We start from the raw sequence: 21,376 nt of genomic DNA, 5'->3' as shown, positions 1-21,376 counted from the left end.
CTATAGAGACCTTTTAGTTTCTTTTTTCCAGTTGTACCTGTCTAAGGAGCCTGTAGATGTAAAGCTCAGATGCATGCTTGTTGAATATCTTTACAGCCACTTCTTCATTTTTGTAGAAGCCTCGATAGACAGTTCCAAAGCCACCGCCCCCTATAAAATAAAAATATATATTAAAAATGAACACAATTCATTTAACATTATGCCGTTACATCACAAAAAAGATGACCAACACAAGCATGGGGCAATAACAGAAAGGCAAAACGTGCAGAAACTGTTTCATCAGTAATTTAAAAGAGTAAATGATAATAATAATTATGCATAAACACAGGATAGGTTTACCCAGTTGGTTCTCTTTAGATAGGTCCACCTCCAGCTCCTCACTGTCCAATATTGTTCCTCCAGGCTGGTCACTCAGTACCAAGTCAGGGGCGATCTGAGAGATGGGAAGTGTGCAGCGCGGGTCCTCTGAGTTCACCAGCAGAAAGTCTGATGATATCATAATAATTTACATGACAGATTTCAACATCTGGAGTACTAAAACTGAGAACAACCAAACCAAACTCAATGCATTTGGGACCTAATTTTCAATGTACCGTTGTCAAAATAGGTAAAGAGATCCTCTAGCAGTATCTTTTTCCACTCCTGCCCGTCTTCAAAGCTGTAGAGAGCCCACTTCTTCAGCAGGGCCTCTCCACTGCCGTGCATGTCGGTATTAAGAAGGCCGGGAAACCATTCCTCCAGCAGGGAGTCGATGTGATCCACCACCTGACCCAGCAACACCCGGCCTGCAGGGAAAGAGACGGCGGAAACAAAGAGTCATTACCAACATCAGCGCTGACATTATATAGTGATAACACTGCATTACTATTATATACACACACAAGTAAAAAATGCTTCTTCAGGTTTACTTCAGAGATTTCTTGTATCTCAAATGAGATTCTAGGGAAGTTCTTGAATTCTTTAAAACTGCCGCACCTTTTCTTGAGGAAGGTACAGTTATCCTGACGAAGCAAGAGGGGTTTTCCTCAACGGAGGCGGCCTCCACCAGACAGTAGGCGTCAGGTGACCAGCTCAGGTACACGCCTCTCCTCCAGTAGATCCGGTTGGGTCGAACTACTTTCTCTTTACAACACACAGGGTGAGATACGTTTTATTTATCAGTGTGTTATTTCTTGAATCTTTAACTGAGGAATCACAATGATGATAAAGGGACTCTCTCTCTACTATATGTCTATGTGTTACCTCGTCCACAAAGCAGATAGGACGAGACCTCCAGAAGGCGGCTGATCTGGCGAGACCAGTAATCCATGGGGAAGTAGGGCATCTCGTACAGACGCACGATCACCTCTGAGTTCTCACAGTGAGGCAGCTCTATTACTGGTCTGTGTTTGGGCAAACTGTGGAGAAAGAGTCTGATTTTAGTTTTCTAATTTGATAATCGCCAATAAACATTTTTAATGTTTTTTTTTATTGATTTAAAGGAATTAATCTTTGTTATCAACATGTACTGAGCAGCAGAGCAATGACCTACATACCATAGTTACACACAACAAATGACTGTTCTGAATTTAACATGAGAGATGTTGTGATTTGGTCTCAAAGGTCTGACTCCAACAACACAGACATCTGTAGCTGCAGTTCTGAATATACCTGCTAGGTACCAGCAGCTGGTCCTCCCCAAAGGGCAGAGCGATCTGAAACTTCTCCAGCAGTTTGAAGAACTGCGTCAGGTGGCTCTTGGGGAAACATTTGGTCTCAAACAGGAACTTTTCCACCACTGAGCGCTGAACAACTCCTTTAGGATGCTCCCAGAAGCCACAGCTCTTTAATGTCAGTTTCTGCAGAGAAGACAGACGACACCTGCATCTGAGACACCTGACGCAATCTGATTAAAGTGTTAACGAAGGGTTTCCAAGAGAAAGAGACTCAAGTCATTTCGGAGGTCGCCTGTTCTTAGCATGACTGAGTAGCTCAACAGTGTAGAATAAACATAAACGACCTCTGTGCTGTTGAAGATTGATACCATTTTTTCACTGTAGTTTTGATACATATTAAGTATTTTGTGTTTACATCAGATGATCAGCTGTTAGCTTGTACACAATCACACTTAACTGCATCATCTTAACAGGATTTTAAGTTTGATCAACGAATCCTTACCAAGCAAATCAAGCAAATCAAAATATGACTCTTTTATTTCCAGCATCAGCCTCAAGCCAGAAACATAACCTGAAACTGCTATATTAGCCGAAACAAAGATGACAAAGCAGGTGTGTTTGTCTGGGTGTGTCAGGAAAAGGCTACCTGAGAGATTATGTTGCACAGCCACTGTGGCTCGATAAAGTAGAGCTCTTGGAGCTGAAGTGCAGGATCATCAAAGTGCAGTAAAACCCCTGCAGAGAAAAACCACAACAAGGTTTGATCAGATATAATTCACACCAAGTATATTTACTGTTGATCCAAAGAGGTAATAACAGTTCTGAACATATTAAATAAATCCAAACTCTTTCAGTGTGATATATAATAGTTAAATGCCTATAAATATAAATAACAATTTCTTCTTCTACCACTATCCACCAGAAGAACTGGTGGTTAGTGGGAAGGTACAGGAAGATATGGCATAAATGTTGTCTTTTCCTGGTTTTAAAGGCTGCATTTACAGTAAAGTGGTGTAATTTTCTGAACTTACTAGACTGTTCTATTGTTTATCAAAAATCTCATTGTGTAAATATAAAACAGAACAAGTTTTATCATAAAATTAGATGACATTTCACCACTGTTTGTACTTTAATGTGTCAGAAATTGGCACTAGCTTCCTTAAACAAGTATTAACCGCGACTTACCGGCTTCACTGAGGAAGTGGACGGCGTGGGACAGCTCAGCTTCCTCCAGCTGCAGCTGACTCTCCTGGATGAGCTGCAGCAGCTCCTGGTGCCTGAGGACGGGGAACTCTGGAGGAACTCTGGTCCTCTCCTGGAGAACTCGGCGTTCCAGCTCCACGTAGCTATCTGGCACCAGCTGACCCATCACAGGCTGGCCCTGGATCTGTGAGGGGGAGGGGGGGTGAGTTAAGACGTAAAGACATGAAACGAAAGGAAAACATTTAACCTGCTGTTTGCGTCCCGTCACCTTGAAGCTGGTGACCTCCCTGGCGATGGCCTTGCGGAGCTTGGTCATGGCGTCTGAGTCCTCGCAGACGGAGACCATGTGGTAGTCCCTGATGGCCGGGAAGCCCTGGTGGTTCAACAGCTCCTCTCTGATCTTGGTCAGACAGGCCTGCAGCTGCAGCTCCTCGCTCACATCCGTGTGGGTTCCCACCAGGATGACCGGGGAGAGCGGAGCTACCGCCTGGAGGAAAGAAAAATAGAAGCATTTTTCCACTGAAAAGTTTTCAGGAATTTTCAATTTTCATTTCAGATTCCAAGGATTTTGAACTATAATAAAACATTGATCGTAACAAGGTATTTAGTCCATTGTTGAATCCTAAAAATATTTTTATCTTTAAATATTATAACTTTTTAGACAGGAGACAGGAGTGTTATAAAACTTATGATTACACTGTGTATGTGTGTTACTGTTTTACATAGATCATGATGAATTGTTCCTGTTTTGTTCTGCAACTCTGCAGCATCAGCAGACTCATCAGCTTAAAGGTTAAAGGAAGTTCAACATTATATTTGTAAAGAGGAAGATGTATAAATGAAAATTTGTTGTAGACAGGGTGAGACAGGTCATCTGGGGGTCAGTCGGGCAGGAGAACTGAAAACAGACATTATCGATAAAGTCTGAGAAGAACTGAAACTCCCACCTATACTGTATAAAAACTTGTTGTAGCCTTTTTCTTTGTAACCTCATCCTGTGTGCTGCATGTGAAACGCTCCTTCTTGTACAATAAAATAAATTCTGTTAAATTTTGATACTTCGGCTCTGGTCTCATTTGTTTAATGGTCATTACCAAGAAATTCTTTTAACAAGTAGAAGAACAAATTCTTCCAATAATGTGATACTTTCTCATTTTTAATGTTACATAGTTTTGAAGCAGTTCAGGGTGAAACTGTTGAAACAAGTAATTGTTTTGTCTATAAAAATGTCAAAATATGGTGCTGAAAACCAAGATGCAACCTTAAATGTTTTGTTTTTGTCCAGTCCAACAATTCACAACACACAAAAGATATTCAGTTGATAATAATAGTGGAATAAAGATACCAGAAAATATTCACATCTAAGAAGCTGGAAACAGATTTTTAGCATTTTTTTCTTAAAATAAATAAATAAATTTTAAAAAATCCATAAACAAAATAGTTGGCAATTCATTTTCTGTAAATCAACTTATCATTGCAGCTTTAAACTGTTTATTATATTAAGTTTATTTCTTTTTTGTCATTTCCAAAATGAAGTTCTTGCCTAAATGACTTACCATACTCAGTGTAATAAATGCTATGCATAGCTAGTGCTAATAATAACTAGGCAATATGTCTCTTTATATACATACATATATACACGTTACACGTTATATACACGTTATACTGTATATCTAAACCAAAAATGGTGTCAAAACCTTTACCTTTTTGAAACAAATTCTATACATGAATCATAGGTTTATGACTCACTTTGATGTTGAAGAGCCAGGGTTTGAGGGCGTCCACCTGACTGGCTCCTTTACTCAGGTTGTACACCACCAGGTAGAGAGCTCTGGAAGTCAGGAAGTGAGGGTGAGAGCCACTGAACTCTTCTCCACCTGTGAGGTAAAGAGGCTGGATGTGAAATCAAACCAACGCAACACGATACAATAACCACATGACTCTAAAACACGCATATACCATCTGCAATGCAACTGTCAAGATATATCAGTTTGTGAACTTTGCTCTTTAAATGAATCTATTCTGACTCTGAACGCCGGCCGACCTGAGAAGTCCCAGACGTTCAGCACCATTTTCTTCTTGTCCCGTTCCCTGATGGTCCAGTCCCGCACGTCAATACCGACGGCGGTCCGCTTGGAGTTCAGCTGGGAGCGTTTGAGTTTCATCAGCTGCTGGATCAGGGTGGTCTTCCCGCTGCCAGTATTCCCCACCACGATGAGCTTCATCCGGTAGTACGGCACTGCTTTCTTCAGCCGCTGCTGCAGGAACCTGGGAGAGCCGGAGGAGGACGTTGCTTATTTAAAATTTGATTTGTGATAACGGGATGATATCCAAAGAGCATTTATTATTGAGACTATTATTGAGAAACTACTCCAGGTTCCAAAAACACTGACCTCACAATGTCTTTAGTCTTGCTGCCAATTAGTTTGAGGTCCAGCTGGAGTTTAAGACCGTCCAGCGGCAGGTCCCACAGTCTCCCCAGCTTCCCCATCTCATCAGGGAAAGATCGAAGTCCACCATTACGACTCACATCCAGGGAGGTCAGGCCCTCCAACAGACCGATCTGTGGAGGGATCTGGATACAGAGGATACAAACATCAAAAGGTTTTTATTTGAAAAGAAAAATATGTCTCATTTCTTATCAAGTGCTGTAAATTATACTTTACCTCAGTGAGTTGGTTGACACTCAGGTGGAGTTTCTCCAGTCTGACCCATTTGTAGATTGGTCCACTCAGATCCAGGGTGCTGATACAGTTCTGACTGAACATCAGCTCTCTCAGGTTGCTGGACGCCCAGAAACCAGGTCCAGGTAGAACCGCAATGCTGTTGGTTCTCATGTCTACTGATCGCAAGCTGGACAGATAAAAGCATGAGAATTGTGTTCATGTAATACAGAAAAGAGGGATGTTTGACAGCAAGTGTTAGTCCTAAAAGTTGTACATATTAAAAAAAATAAAATGTGAATACTAGCCGAGGATCTGACTTACTTTGGGAGATCGAGTATAGCTTCTGAAACGTAAGTGAAGCTGTTGTTGGCCAGTTTAAGTGTCGTGATCTTGGATGGCAGATATGACAGAGAACCTGGAGAGAAAGGTAAATATCTCTTCAGAACAACTGTATAGAAGGTATATATGGTTTACAATTAAGTGAAACACTCATCACTAACTCTCTAAAAACATTTCAGTCTTCAAAGTTGATGTGAATTAACAGGTATAACATTTAATGGCATCTCAGAGGAATTATTACACTTCTCCACATGGTTCTGACAGTTAAAATACTACCTAAACTGGTTTGTTGGGGGTGCTAGAATTACAGATACACCTTTTTACATTTTAAACAGCTATAAATGCTAATATAATGTTATTTTACTTCCTCTATCCAGTTTATGTTATTTGGGGTCATGTGGTGCTTGAGTCTGTCGTAGCAGACATAGTGTAGATGTTTGTAATACTCACAGATTTTGTTTGTGGATGCATTGAAAGTTTCCAGTTTGGGGCAACCGGTCAGGAATTCTGGAGAAATGTTCTCCACGCTGTTCTTGCTCACATCGAGCAGCTTGATCTCCGGCAGATAAAGAGGTGTGCAAAGCTCAGTTATACTGTTACTGAAAAAGGGAAAAAAACAACAGTTTTATTCATCATTCTGCAATCAGACATACAGTCTGGCTACACAGTACTGACATTAAATAACATGGGCATGTTTTTTTTACTGAACATTCTCATTTGGCATAAAGACCACAACAAACGACCACCGTTTGTGCTAAATTAGTCAACACATTAAGGACTGTTCAGAGGGGAATGAGATGCTAATCACAACCTCCAAGTTATAAAGTGGCCTCTTCTGTTAGTGAGCAGAATATCTAAAACATGTTGACAGATGTTAATGAAAGACCAAAAGGCAAAGATTTTAGTGAAGATCTAGGACATTTCTAAGGATTGTGAAATAGTGAACTTCAAACATTTTGCTTTTTATGACATTAATTACTGCACATACTTGGATTTTTTCAACAAAACTGGCAAAGTTATCCCATGATTAACATCAAACTAACATTCTTTTCTTATTAAATTAACAAATTTGAAGGCTTGTGAAGCCTCGGGGGAGGTACAACATGTGCTCCTTGTGTGTGCTTTCTAGTAATCTGGTCACTTGTAGAGCACAGCAGTAACTTGTTTTCCAAACGTATCTTAGAAATCTGACCCTTAAAGAAAATGTGGTTTACTGTGATTTGGTTTTACAGCAGCCAACAATCTAATTATATTTTTGGACTGATAATGCAGCTCAGGTCAGAGGCCACTGTTCCAAAACCCTTCTACACAATAAAAGTCATTATACAGCCCTTTAACGTGTTGACCCTGTTCAGGAAATACCCCTCTAATCACTGGAGACATGCCAGACGCTCTGTTATGGAATAGACTGTGGAAATCAAATTTCAGAGTACAGAAAAATCTTGTTTTGTCGCTTTGTTGATTGAACGACAACAAGCCCATAAAAACAACGATAGGTGCAGCAGTGACATGAGTGCATTCGCCACCTTACTGCCAGGCGGAAAAGACGGTTCCTTCTGCAAAATTCATACCTAAATGCCTGAATGGGGGGAAAAAAACAACAAAACTAACGAGGCTAGAGTGTTATATAGTTGTATCTTTACTTCCATCAGTAATCAACTCCTACCCTTCCATAAACAGCTCCTCTAGTTGATCCATGGCCCGGCCCAGCTCATGGGGGAATGTGGTGATTTTGTTAAAAGACAGGTTGAGCTGCCGCAGCGACGGGCAGGTCACAGCGGGGTCAAAGATCAGTAGTGGTCCGACACAGTTGCGAGAGACGTTCAGCGTGCTCAGCGAGGGAAGGGCCAGCAGCTCGGCCGGCAGCGACTGGAGCTGGTTGCCCTGCAGGTCCAGTCGAGTCAGACTCTTCAAGTTCTGAGCCGCATAAAAATGAGAAATACTTAATGGATGTTTTGTTTTTGTTATCTTGGTGATTCAGCGCACATATCAGATCCATTACCTGACAGAGCGCCGAGGGAAACTCCAGCAGGCTGTTGTGGCTCAGGTCCAGGCGGAGGAGATGGCCCAGCTGCTGCTGGACGAAGCCGTCGTCCATCAGACAGGACAGAGAGTCCAGTTCGTTTCCAGACAGGTCCAGCAGGCGGATCCTCTCTCTCTCTTTGGGCAGACCAGCAGAGTTCTCACCAGAGACCAGCACTGAGGAGGTTATACCGAAAAACACACATCATTAGTTATTACTTGATGTAGCGGCCGATGTCGTCACTTATTATCTAGTATTACACTCTTTATCTAAACTAAACTAACATGTAAATATGAATGGGAAAAAAGAACAGCAGCGTGTTTGGAAACAAATGTCCTCTGTCAAAAAAACGTCTCATTTGAACAAAATTTAGGGGAAAGTGCTCAAATTCTAGTGCAAATCCATGATTCTTTTTAAGTATCATGGATTAATCTAACCACTGTTTTCCCTCTAAACTACTGCACTTATTCCCTGAATGATAAAAAATGATACAGATCTGGGTGGAGAGCTTTTCATTTTGATAACAAATTCACATCATTGTGCAAGTTTGGCAGCAATATGTGCTCGCAGACCGCAGTCTATTAATCATGATGTTTCCTGTTATATTCAAAAACATGCCCCGCGTTGCACTGCCTGATAAGAATATGATTTATAAAAGCTTTTAATCCGTATTATTAAACGTGCATATCAATACACAGAAAGTCTGAACACTGTTTATTTATCAAGTCTGAAGGTCACATTAAATAGAAAAACATGTTTTTTTTGGTGCGGAGTGTTTGACAGAAAGAGAGTAAAGTTGAAATTGAATTGCGTGTGATGGAGTTACATTTTTGGCTGGAGCCGGTCCTTCCATATCTCCTGTGAACAGGCTCAGTGTGTTCACTCTCAGTTTGACCGCTCTGGAAATAAGAAAAGACAGCAGAAAGAAACACTGATAGTAAGAGAACAAGCAGATGTTTTGATTGAGATTTAAAGTTGGATTTTTATTTTAACTGTGTCCAACGTTCAGACGATTAACACGACAAAATAAAACTAACTTAACACAAAATCTACAGCCTCAGCTTGAATTAAGAAATGATAAGAGGTTTCACCTCTGCGCTGGCATGTCTGCGACGTCCCTTCCTTTTGAAGGAGCTGCCCCTCAGCTCCTCTGTGGAGTTATTATGGGGCTTCGCAGACAGAGCTCCTGTCAGTGAATCACTCCCTACAGAAACATGCAACACGAGGACGAGTGGTTGTTAATGCATCAAATTACAGTATTTATTACACCTCCAAAACATATTTCCTGTCATCTAATTTACAAAATAAAGTATTTTCTTTTTTGTTTATGGCAGCTCAACTACAAAAAAGTTTCCTGAGAGATGTGAATGAGGACGAATCTGTGCATAGATATATATTTAATGAGCAAGTCTTTATAGTTACTGATAATTAATATACGTGTCATCTTAAAGCTGCAGAGTCACTGTGTGATGAAGTAAAAGGTCACGTGCCGTGAACGAACAAACAAGTGACTAAAGAAACATCACTATACTAAGTAAGAATAGACTGAGACTAATCACAAGTCAAAAACATCTATAACCAATCAACGTGACTTATTTATTTGATGTACAGAGTTAAGATGATGATGTGAATGATTTAGATGTTACTGCTTCAGCTGTCAGAGAACAATAGACCTACAGTCTCAACTTTGACAGATTATTTCTCCTCTGTGCACTCAGTAGTAGAATTACAGTGTTTGTCTGTGATTCAGGTGTATAAATCTAATCAACTGTCAGTTCAGATTCCAGTCTAGAGATACATTTATATGGGTCATTTTTTAATTGAATTTAACTCCTTGTTGTGCTCTGTGAGACATTAATATCTGACCTATGTGAATATACAGCGGGATGAGGTTCTACCAAACATATCCGAGACTTTACCGTCACTCTCCATGTCGTCGTTGACAAACAGGCTGTCGTCCATGGAGATGAAGCTGAAGCTGGAGTCGTCACTCTCGTCAGAAATGTAGCCAGAGGTCAGACACGGGTCACCTAGAGACCTGGGAGGACCACCGGCACTCTTGGTCCTCTGGAAAGACTGAATGTATCTGGCCAAACTCATACCTTTACCTTGGAGACAGAGAAAATGTATGAAGAAATTAAGCCCAGAGCCCAAGGTCACATATTTCAAATTGCTTGTTCTGTCCAAAGTCCAAAGATATTTAATTTACAATGATATAAAACAGAGAAAAGAAGTAAATCTTCCTCACTGTTGTTGTAACGGAGACTAAATGTTCTGCCTCTTTCAGCCAGCAGGGGGCTGAGCCAAGTGGCATCGAGGCGGCCCAGCCGAAAGCCCCCCAGACAGAGGGCGCTGTTGTTGAGGTCCAGACCCAGACGGCCCAGCAGCTGAATGACCGTAGGTCCGTCGCCTCGCTTCACGCTCACAGCCAGAGCCCTGCGGAGGTGCTGCTCGTGGGCGCCTCGGCTGAGCAGGAGCTCGACCAGATCTAGCGGTCCTCCTTTCTCACATACCTGGAAAACACAGCACAAAGAAACTAAGAAAGAGCTGCAACTGACGATTATTGTCATGATCAATTATTCTATCTATTAGCAGTGCAGGGTATTGAAGTCATTAAGTCATTTTTGGAAATGTGTCTGTAGCAATGAGGATCGATAAGTGATTACAGAAAGATGTTAAATGTCTGGCCTGATTTGTTGTCTTGTTCACTTTTTTAAAAACCATAACATTCCTGATTTAAATAAAAATGATGTCAATTGTAAACTATTTTATTTAGTGTTTGGCTTCCTGCGTTCGGACAACATTTAAGATCTTTTGTTAAATGAACAAAAGGTTTTTATAGAAAAACTATTTATATTTAAAGCTGGGATACGGGACGTTTGTCTCCCCCTTGTGGCAGTGAGAGTCATAAGCTCCGCCGTAGCTACGCTGTCGCTACTGTTGCAGCTGTAAATCATTGGATAAATTGTTTTGAATGTCACATAAGCCCCATGAAATGATCTGTTTCACCATCAGAATTTGATCCATTCGGTCCGATAACATTTGTCATAACAAATCTAGAAGAGCTGTATTCAATTCAATTATTTTATCCCCATTCAAGTTAGCAGAGAGCTAACTGGAAGTTAGCTGGTGGAAGTCTCTAGTGCACGTGCAGTACGCATTCATCCGGCCAGCGCGGGAACGTCAAACCCGACAGCAGATTACAATCTCTAGTAGACTGTGAAATACGGAGAGCATTGCGTAAACTCGTTCGGCAAAGGGTCTGAACGTAACGGATGTTCATTTATATATAAAAGTTCTGCACAACCTGTTTATACCGTCACCAAAATTTTGGGTTGTATTAGCACAAGTATCAAAAAAGTTGAAATGATACCCAGCCTTATCTATAAAACGCTGAAGAAATATTGACAGTATGTAAGTATATTCAGTTTACAATATAAAAACAGGTAAAAGCAGCAAATCCTCACATTTGAGAAGCTACAGCCAGAAAATATTCAGTATTGTGTGTACTTGATAAATAAAAAAACTACATAATTCTGAATTAAATTAACTAATTTATTCATCTTTTAATAGTTTCATCAACACTCTCAAGTATTTAGTTTTAGAGAAGTTGAATGTAGTCAGATATATAAACAGAATGTAGTGAATTTTTTTTTTTCAGTTCTTCTTTTCAAGCTTTGTGGTCAAAATAAATAAATAATCAAAAAAAATCCCACATCTGGAAACTCCAGACACCAGATCAAGAGATTTTTGGCCAATTTTATTCTGGTCTTGTTCGACATATTTTGCTGACAAAACATAGAAAGACAAGACTGAAAATATAACTTCCCCTATTTTTTGTATAAGGCAACAGATTCAACATGAACGTCTGGATTTCTTTTGCTCTTCCTGGCCTGTGAGATTTCGTGACCTCTGACCTGGTAGATGAGAGATTCTGTTTTTGTCTTCCTGTTGATGTCAGCGCCGAGCTCGATCAGACACTCGGCCATCGTGGTGTCTCCGTCCTTGCAGGCCTTCTCCAGCATGCTGTAGTGTAACTCAGAGTTGCACCACATTTTAGACAGAGCCAAGCACACCGACTTCCTCAGCTGAGAGCAGACAGAGAGGAAGACGAGGAGATTAGAGGAGGCAGATTACAAATATGTTTATTAAATCAGGATGAAGGTTCCCTTCTTTCTAGCAAGGTGTTTTCAAGACAGCATTTTACGAGTACACGAGTGGCCTACAAGCTTAATCTGAACACTTTCCAGGCATGTCTGGTATGTACTGCATGGTCCTGTGTGTGTACAGTAATATATGCTGTGTTTCAACATGACTGCCTGCTGATACACAGTGTGACTGTAACTCTTGATATTTCCATGAAGTTACATAATTTTTTTTAAAAGTACACACATTTACGGCAGCAAGATAGAAACGCCAATAATATGGGAAAACGCAGCACTGTTTGTTGTTTTTTTTTAAAATAGCAATTAAGATTTGTTTATTTTAATTTGATCTATAGATTTCTTTTTCAAGGGTGCAGATGACCTCTAATTACAGTCTGTGGTGAGAGGAGAGAGGCGCAGAGAGAGACAAGTTGAAAAAAAAAAAAAAAAGAGGAGGAAATTGTGTCACATATCTAACTTACCTGGTTGTTGCTGTGGTCAGGAGTTTCCTCTCTGAGGTGCTGGAAGATCTGCCTGTCGAAGTCTTCTCTCTGCAGTTCAGCAGCTGCTCCAGAACAGGCGTCCAGCATCCTCAAAGCCACCTGAAAACACTGCGGAGAGACGGATCATGAGTTTACGAGATCAAAACTACAACCGGTAACAGTCCGGAGAAGTCAAGTTTCAATTCAAATCAATGTGTCTCAAAGAGCTTTGCGATCTTTAGACCCTTGATTCAAAGCGCAGCATGTTGGACAGAAGTCTACACTGCTGCTTTTTGTGTCAGAAGATGCCTGCTAGTTAAAGCAGGGAACATATGTGAGCATTTGTAGATATAACTTATAACTTTGACATAGTTTGCATTTGAGTTTCTCAGCAGTTAAAACTCTGCCTTACCTTCGAACTCTATAATAATTACATTTTTACAGAGTTGTGGCGTCCAGTCGTCTAACTGCTGTCAATAATTAAATTTCAGGGCAAGCACTTGATGATAAAAGATGAGAAACAAAACATTTAACATGTATTGTGTTCAAATAGAATGAAAAAAACAACTGCCATACTTTTTCCTACAAAAAAAGGATGCACTGTAGCAGTTATTAGTTGTTCTACGGACCAGTTTTATCAGAGAAACACTCAGGATACCTTCAGGAGCATCTCAGAGTCTTCTCTGTACTGGATGAGTGACGTGACTAGAACGGAGGCGAGAACAGGTACGATCATCCTCGACAGCTTCTTCTTGGATACGAGGTAGTTGAGCAGGGTCAGACCCCAGTAGTGTATCTCTGCAAGAAGGTAGAGAAGTTAGTAAAAGCACAATGAAATCAGATTTTTTTATTGTTCAGACAGAGTCTAAACTATCCCTAAACTATCACTACAGAGGAAACATTGGTCCCAAATCCTGTATTTTTGTGAATTCTGTCGACATGGCTTACAAATAAGTTTCATGAAAAGGTTTAGTTTATCTTTCCTCTTCAATGTGATGATAAAACCGACGGGTTTAATTATGTGAAAGGCCGTTTAATGACAGCGTACCTCGTTCCTGTGGGAACATCTGTAGTGTATGCAGCACTGTGTCTATCGCCCCCTGCTGGCAGAGCAGGTCCACTGCACCGGAGCAGTCAGCCAGCGCAGACAGCACCCTCAAACCACAAATCTGGATGGTCGAGCTGCTGATGAACTAAACACACAGAGACAAACAACCTCAATCTCATTGATATTATGGGCACAAATAAAATATGAGTAACACCTCGCAATTATAACAAAAACTGAACTTTATAGTAGTGCTTTCATGACGTAAGGATTTATTGCAGGGCTGTTCTATTGGAATGAATGAAGTTTTAGATAAATGCATCCAATAAACTGGCAGCTGAGTTTATATGAATTGCTAAGCGCTATAAATCTTTTTAAAGATTTAGGATCCAGTCTGTCAAAGTGTCTTTTTGTCAATGAAACACACAGTAGACTGTAAATCACTTGCTACATTAAAAAGAATAGTTTTGACCTACCAACAGCACAAAAACTAACATTTCTACTAAGACTGAGAAATGATTTATACATTGCAAGATACAGTTCATAAAATAGACAATATCTTAGCTAGAATAAAGAAAATGGCATTCATGGATAATCATATGCAATTTATATAGAGCTGCATAAAGACTTGATGTAGATAAGTTATAATGTTTGTGATGAAGATGTCAACAGTGTTTTTGTTATTGAATTTTTTTTCTATCTGTCAGTGTGTAAATGTAAAATGTCACATTTGTCATTTAGTGTTTATCTCATTTTGGAACAAAACTCTCACAGAGACAGTCGAACGTTGTAGAAATGATGCTTAATCACTGACTTTTGACTTCTCCGCTGACACGACGTCTTTGTTTCTTGTTTCCGACCTTTTCAGAAGCTGTTTTTGTCACCCTACCCTCAGGCGGAGGGGTACCAACAAACACAACATGCACACCATTCATTCATACCAGTAAGTCAATTGGGAAAATTCATTTTACAAATGTAATTACGTCCTTCCGATGTTCTGGTTAAAGAACAAGCTACTGTATAATTTCTACAATGAATGGATGAACTGTTTAATTTATAATGAAAGAGAACTATATGTACTGTGCTTGTAGTATTTGTACACTGTCAGTTCTTTTTATGTGCACAAGAAATTCTATCTGGGTGTTTTTCAAGCTCTATCCTTCTGTAATGCTTTAATTTTGTCATATTATTATCATTTTTTATATCATATCAGGTCAGATTTAAAATATATATTTAAAACAAGATTTTAAAAACAACTCTAAAGCAGTGGAATGACTAAAAAGAAGATGAGGAGCTCTGGGGATACGCTTTGATGTTGTGGTGTTCGTACCCTGTTGAGAACCTCCAGGTAGAGGGTGTGAGCTCCCTCCACCACACACTGGTTCTTCAAGACCTTCAGCGACACGTCGGCCATGTCGGGGTCGGCCACCGAGACGCCATGCTCTCGTAAACTCCTGTCTGGGAATTCACACACGCACACCACAGAAACAAATAAAGACAAAGAAGCAAGTAAACATGATGTATACACACACACACACACGCAGACACAACTGCTCTGTTATCAGTCACTAATCTAATTAAGAGTGTTACAAGTGCAGCGCTGGGAGCAGAGGCGGAGTGAACTATAGCCTCGTTTTGATGGGAATTAAAACAAAACAAGCTGCTCCACTGAACCGGATTTGCATTCCACTGCAGAACAGAGAAAATGTACATTTTCTCAGCCGTACTGCTGGAGGACAGGGACGTGATCTGGATCTAAATAGGCTGTCATGCCTTTGTATCCGCACAATACTACATACTGTACATGGACGTTTGCATCTGTGACGTAGTCCGTACGTAGCTTGAGTTACCGGAATCCAGTGTGTTCCTTATTCTTATTTACACATTTAACAGACACAGAGAAACATCTGCATTCATTCGAGTCCTGTTTATGTCCACCAAATGAATGTCAGTCCAATATTCCCTCCTTTTTTTCAGCTCTGTTTTGATCTCCAGCAACTCCTTGTGGTTTGTCTGTCTGCTGTTTGATGCAGGGCAGGTAGTGTATAGCTGTTTTTAGAGCTTCTTTGCTGAAAACAGTTGCTGCTGGAGATGACAGCACTGAGAATAAACTAGATAATGAGCTCAAAGAGGCTAAAAAAAGCTCCAGAAAGCTGCAGAGTTGAGTGAAAATTCTCTACAGGCGACTCGTTTTACATTATGCAGATGTTTGACTAATTGGTGGAGCCTTTAAAAGAGCCTCAGTGTCTGGTAGCTCTTCATGGAGGAAAAAAAACAACATGGTACTTAACATGAGCATAAATAGTCATCAGGGTAACATCACTAAAATAACTAAAACAGAAAATCTAACGGAAAACATGTCAAAGTACGACGACTACATGACTGGCAGGTCACCTCTGAGCCGTGCATTAACTCCACAAAAACAAATAAAGATGGTGACAGGAAAAAATGAGTAAAGACACTTGAATGTACCTGGACAGAGGAAGACCAGGCTGGCTTGCAGCGCCTCCAGCTGCACCTCCGGCTGGAAGTTATGGATCTTCATGGTGCTGAGGATCTGGCTCATGGCCATGTTCAGCTCATCCAGACTGGCCGTCCTACAGAAGCAGGGAGGCCAAAATAAATATGAATGTCATTGTATTTGTACATTAAAAAACACAACTGTTGATACTGAAAAATGCTTTAAACTAAGGCTCATTTATCTAAAATCCACTAGAATTTGTACATTTCTGACTTTGGCAACATTAGTGGAAGCACCACAAATGACACTGTGACATCTCAAGTGACTTTTTGTCCTTTTCATATGATTTTCCAAAAACCAAAGAGAACAGACTAGACTGAGAAACCATGTTTGTCCTAACCTTCCCTGGAAGAGGAGCTTGAGCAGTTTGCAGGCGCTGATAGAAACTTCATCTGAGGTCGAATGTCTCTTCATCATCTCCACTATGTTGACGTGGAGGCCACTGGACAGCAGCAGGGAACGCATTTTACCTGCAAACAGACCAAACGTTCACTGTTCACTGGCCAACAACACAGTACCGACACATCACTTACTATCAGAAAGCCTCACAAAAACATATACTCATCCTCATCATCCTCACTGCACTCTGTCTCTGATCATAATACATAATTATTATCATTGTACCAATTTATTTGATTATTTTGCAGCCAAACATGTCGAAGATAAGATAACAAGTTATAGATGTAAACATTTAATTCCAAATAAGTTGTGCATGCATGTGTGCCTTTTCCACTGCAGCCACATGTCTTCACACAAGGTGTCAATATTGCTGCAGACTCACCATTGTGTGTGATGAGTGTAGCGATGGCACAAGTAGCAGCTTTAAACACTCTGGGAGAGGAGGAGTGGAGCAGCATGGCTGCCATTAACTGTCTGTGAACAGGAGTCCTGAAAACAACCACACAATATCCGACACATGTCATTATATTCCCTCAAGTGACACTTTGATGCATTTCAGGAACATTTCTCATGACACGTATAGCAAGACGTGCAGCATTCAATCATTCTGACGAGTCTTACTTTTACTGTTTTTTTCTCTTTTGATTTTTATTGTTTGCTGCAAATGTCTCAGTATGTGACAGCTGTTGATACAATTTGACCTTCTGCAAAGTTCCAATACGACTGCGAACAAGTTCTCAACAGTGTTAAACATCTGTAGATGTGTGTTATTGTTTCATTGTGCACCTCTCATCCTGCTCCTCCTCTGAGTGGTTGACTCCAGCTCCGTGCAGTAACAGATTGTGAATGGCCCAGCTTGCAGCTTCCTGAGGCGGCGAGAGATTTCGATTATTGGAATTATACCAGGTTAAATATTTGCTGTAACTAGATGGTTAGAAGGAGTTGGACTGACCTGAACTGCTGGCTCAGCAGCGTGGAGATCCAGTGCTGTGCAGCAGGCCTCCATCCAGCCGAGGCCCATGTCCTCCACCTCCTCTTTACCCCTGTTCTCCTCCTCCTCTCCTTCCTCCATGCCCTGCTCGGCCACTGCTTTGTTCTGCACTATGGTTGCAGCTGACAGAGGGAGACAGTATGGTGTAATTACTGCACTGTGCAAGACATAATATATAATATATATAAATATAAAGAGAGAATGGACATGGTTTCTGTTCAATTTCTACTGAAAACTCATCGCTGCCCCACTGACGCATGTAAATGACTGCGTTTGTCAGTATGTTATCATTTAATATTGTAATATTGTTTATTAGTGATTCATATCATAGCTAACAAAGTTTACTTTGTTTTTCTGATTACAAAGTCAAAAATGGAAGGTTTATTTAGTTTAACTGGGTTAAATTTTTAAGATACAAGTGAAATGTTTTGGAGTAGAGACTATGTGTTACAGACAAACTGTATCACAGATACGTCAAACTCTGAAGACACCTCAAACTATTTTTTTTTTCTAACTTTTTTTGGCAATAAATTATACAAAACTCCATAGATATTTATTTTATTCTTGCCTGGTTTTATAAACAGTATTTCTTTGGCTCTCTCTCTTGAATTGTAGATTACGATACAGCAAATGTGTGCAAAAATGACATAAAATAATCAAATTTATGTTTTGACCGTAATGTAATAAATTAATTTTGTTGGTTTTAATCACAATTTAAGTAGAATCATTAACTTGGACGACCAGATTTTATAAAATAAACACAATATGATCACAACATGATTCCACTGAAAGGTTGCAGTTACTATAGATTCAATAAAAGCTTTACATCCGTTATTTGTTAAATATTCATTTTTAGTGAACTGAACTGGAACATTTACTGGTATTACTAATAACACAAAGGGTCTGTACTCTTATTTCTCTTTTTAAAATTTTCCCTCCTTCCCCTTTTTTTGTGTGTATATCACGTAGCTTTTGTGCTGTTACATTCAAATCAAAATACAAGTGAGAAGTTAGCAGTACTATAAACAAACACATTTTAACCGCACATCTTGATTCTGTTGGATGTGCAGATTTGGTGCGGTCACAGCAAAAGAAAGAAAGAAAGATTCTATAATCACATTAAAAATTCAACACATAACAAAGAGAAGAGACAACTGTGTGTTTTGATTTAATCTTGGAGGAAGACTTCCTTAATAATTCAACATTTTACTTTCAACTTTACTTTTTAACTTCTGGTTTTTATTGCACAACTTAGAAACAGCTGACAGGTATTTGTGTTGAAATACCTGCAGCATGGGAAACATACGCTGGTGGTACTGAGCCAAAGAGTCGAGGGAATCAAGTCAACAAGTTTTTATACATGGATAATGTGCTGTTTTTGTACCCCAATAGAATCTATCTTGTGTATAATATCGCCATGTGTCGATGTTAAGGCCAAGCCATTGTTCTGTTATCTCCATCACTAATCCGTCTGTGCGGACATAAATAAATGAGTTAAATATAGAGTGTGTGAGTGTGTGTGTGTGTGTGTGTGTCCTCACTGAGGTCAGCCAGGCAGGACAGAGCGGCGGCTTGCAGGGTGGCGTTGTCGGGGAACGTCTGACACGCCCTCACCGCCACCCTCTGGACGCCGTTCAGCACCAGGATGTTGTAGTAGCTCTCTACACGATGACACAAAGAGGAGCGCACCCTGATTCATACTGACCTCTTCAATCTTAATCTGTCAAGTGGTTACACATTAGCTTATCAGAAGGAATAAAATCCAAACACTGATGTATTGATAGCGATGATTCATTGATTTGGCAAACAGTTTTATCATCTCCGACTGTCAACCAGTGAACTCCAAAGTTATTCATTGACGTCACGGTGCCTCTGAGAGGTTTTGAATGTTCACTAGGACACATTTTACACTGGTTTTACTGACGTAAACGACAGAAATATGCAACCAAAACACATTTTGTCCTCCAAATAGTACTTTTCCCGTTAATTCTGTGAGTATAGGTTCATTTTTTTAAAAACATTGTGAAATAAGAAGCCATGATTCATACAATGTAAAACTAAAACAAATAGTTAGATTGACCACCACCAACCTTTTGATTTCCTTAACTTGGAGTGGTGGGAGAAACTCAATTTATCTAAATAACACCAACTGAATAATGATGTCAAGACATTGCATTGGAAGGGGAAAATTAGTGAAATGTAACTATTCTTTGTTAGAATCTTTGGACATCTTTTCACCCCCCGGGTCTGACCTGATGTAAACCTCTTGAACAGGCAGCAGGCCGTTTCCTGCAGCTCCTCCACCTCCGGGAAGGCGTCCATGGCCGCGATGAGCACGCTGTAGCAACGAGCGCCTCCAGACATCAACATCTCCACGTTACTGCCTGGAGGAGAAAAAAGCTTCTAAACTCAAAACAGCTGCCACAGCATGAGCGGGGTTCATCTGGTTTTCCACTTCAAAATGTTCATCTTAATGTTTTGGTTCATCATTTTAGTCAGCAATCAGAGTATACGCTGATATTTCCCGGATTATACGTATCAAGAAATATGAAAATGTAAAGTCTGAATTACATGAGGATCATAAGAATGGATTAACAGTCATAAAGAAAGATACTTTTTCAATTTCCTTAATTCTACAAAGAATGGGTGTTGCAACAGAATAAAAAAAATGGAAAATCCACCAATAAAAATGAAGAAAAGCAGGAGGTCATAGAAAGTCCCTCACAAATGAAAGAGAGAGCGATATCTCCAAATAGCCTGGAATCCCCCCATGACCATGATAAATCATACATCTGTGGAAAAACTGAGATTAAAGTGGAAAAAATGTTCATGACTGAAACTTTGTCATGTCCACTTTTCCACTTCTTCATCTACAGCTTCACGTTTCATGCATAAATTCTCCAGCTCATTAGAAGTTCAGTGCTGGGTAGTGTCTCCGTTTCTTCTAAAGAATGTTTTACCTTCATCCTGTTTTTTTTTTTCTGAAATAAAATGTCATATGTCGGCACATGTATTTGACCTGCGCTTTTCAGAGAAAACGTATGATGTGATATCTGTTGTGTAAGCGTGACAAGCTAAGATGGAAGACCCGCTATATGGTTTAGAGCATTAAAAACTAACCCCACATCTGTTAATTTGTCAGAATGCATCATCCAAACACAAAATTATTGATGAGTGATTGTGTTTCTCTCTACACAAAAACAAGGCTGCTGTTTTTAATGAGGAAGTTACAAAATTTTTGTGGAAAATAGCTGATATTTTTGGCCAACTTTATACTAACTTTAGAGATATTTCTGTATATTTGTCAGCCGACCAGCAGCAAGAAATGCAGTACAGAAATGATGAAGGATGCACAGACAGTTGTTTATTTTCTACTGTAAAATGTTCCACTCGGTACATATTTTGGTGACAATTCTTTAAATAGAAGTATTTTACTGCCCTTTCTGGTTAAAAGTTTAAGGCTTACAATTACAATAAGTTTTTTTCAGGGTGCCCCCAAGTCTAAAACCCAAAGTGGGGTCTCCCTGTGCTCTGATAATTGCATTTGCTGTTCAAAAAAATTGAAAATAAAAATACATTTTATTGGAAATGTTGACGACTTCAACCCAATTATCCATTACATAACAATGCATTTGGATAGCAAATACATAGTTATTCACTAAAGGAGTTGCTGTGTTCCTCAACATGAGGGAATTTCCACATTTTTACTATTTTCAAAAAGCACCTCTATCATGCCCCATAAAACAGCTGCTCCGACACTACAGCTGCACAATGTTACACGTATTTATTGCCGTTTAAGGTCTAATCTGATTTACATCAAAACTGTTTGAAAAGGGTTACACTGACATCATGTTCTGGTGATAAGACTGGAAATAGACCGTGTTTAATGAAGAAAGAGAAGGGTTGA

The 21,376-nt window shown here is 39.9% G+C and overlaps 1 protein-coding gene across 2 annotated transcripts in view; it reads right to left on the bottom strand.

The window, feature by feature from the left end:
• lrrk2 (leucine-rich repeat kinase 2) overlaps positions 1-21,376 on the bottom strand; it is a 37,493-nt gene that overhangs the window by 7,715 nt on the left and 8,402 nt on the right. For both annotated transcript variants that reach the window (XM_044356143.1, XM_044356144.1), the window contains exons 7-39: positions 19,722-19,853; positions 19,011-19,130; positions 17,431-17,591; positions 17,265-17,344; positions 16,861-16,967; positions 16,420-16,549; positions 16,031-16,155; positions 14,889-15,016; positions 13,562-13,706; positions 13,172-13,311; positions 12,514-12,642; positions 11,804-11,974; positions 10,135-10,399; positions 9,806-9,994; positions 8,978-9,090; positions 8,713-8,785; positions 7,866-8,062; positions 7,530-7,780; positions 6,314-6,462; positions 5,846-5,939; positions 5,525-5,711; positions 5,252-5,433; positions 4,903-5,126; positions 4,608-4,735; positions 3,127-3,345; positions 2,841-3,042; positions 2,302-2,390; positions 1,651-1,838; positions 1,243-1,397; positions 976-1,122; positions 594-785; positions 340-486; positions 38-150 (exon numbers count right to left, since the gene is read on the bottom strand). In XM_044356143.1, coding sequence (XP_044212078.1) covers positions 38-150; positions 340-486; positions 594-785; positions 976-1,122; positions 1,243-1,397; positions 1,651-1,838; positions 2,302-2,390; positions 2,841-3,042; positions 3,127-3,345; positions 4,608-4,735; positions 4,903-5,126; positions 5,252-5,433; positions 5,525-5,711; positions 5,846-5,939; positions 6,314-6,462; positions 7,530-7,780; positions 7,866-8,062; positions 8,713-8,785; positions 8,978-9,090; positions 9,806-9,994; positions 10,135-10,399; positions 11,804-11,974; positions 12,514-12,642; positions 13,172-13,311; positions 13,562-13,706; positions 14,889-15,016; positions 16,031-16,155; positions 16,420-16,549; positions 16,861-16,967; positions 17,265-17,344; positions 17,431-17,591; positions 19,011-19,130; positions 19,722-19,853 — 5,072 coding nt within the window. The remainder of the gene's footprint in view (positions 1-37; positions 151-339; positions 487-593; positions 786-975; positions 1,123-1,242; positions 1,398-1,650; positions 1,839-2,301; positions 2,391-2,840; positions 3,043-3,126; positions 3,346-4,607; positions 4,736-4,902; positions 5,127-5,251; positions 5,434-5,524; positions 5,712-5,845; positions 5,940-6,313; positions 6,463-7,529; positions 7,781-7,865; positions 8,063-8,712; positions 8,786-8,977; positions 9,091-9,805; positions 9,995-10,134; positions 10,400-11,803; positions 11,975-12,513; positions 12,643-13,171; positions 13,312-13,561; positions 13,707-14,888; positions 15,017-16,030; positions 16,156-16,419; positions 16,550-16,860; positions 16,968-17,264; positions 17,345-17,430; positions 17,592-19,010; positions 19,131-19,721; positions 19,854-21,376) is intronic.

The sequence above is a fragment of the Thunnus albacares genome, chromosome 7 (assembly GCF_914725855.1).
Source record: "Thunnus albacares chromosome 7, fThuAlb1.1, whole genome shotgun sequence".
Lineage (NCBI taxonomy): Eukaryota > Metazoa > Chordata > Actinopteri > Scombriformes > Scombridae > Thunnus > Thunnus albacares.
This window is presented reverse-complemented; position numbering and strand designations above follow the sequence as displayed.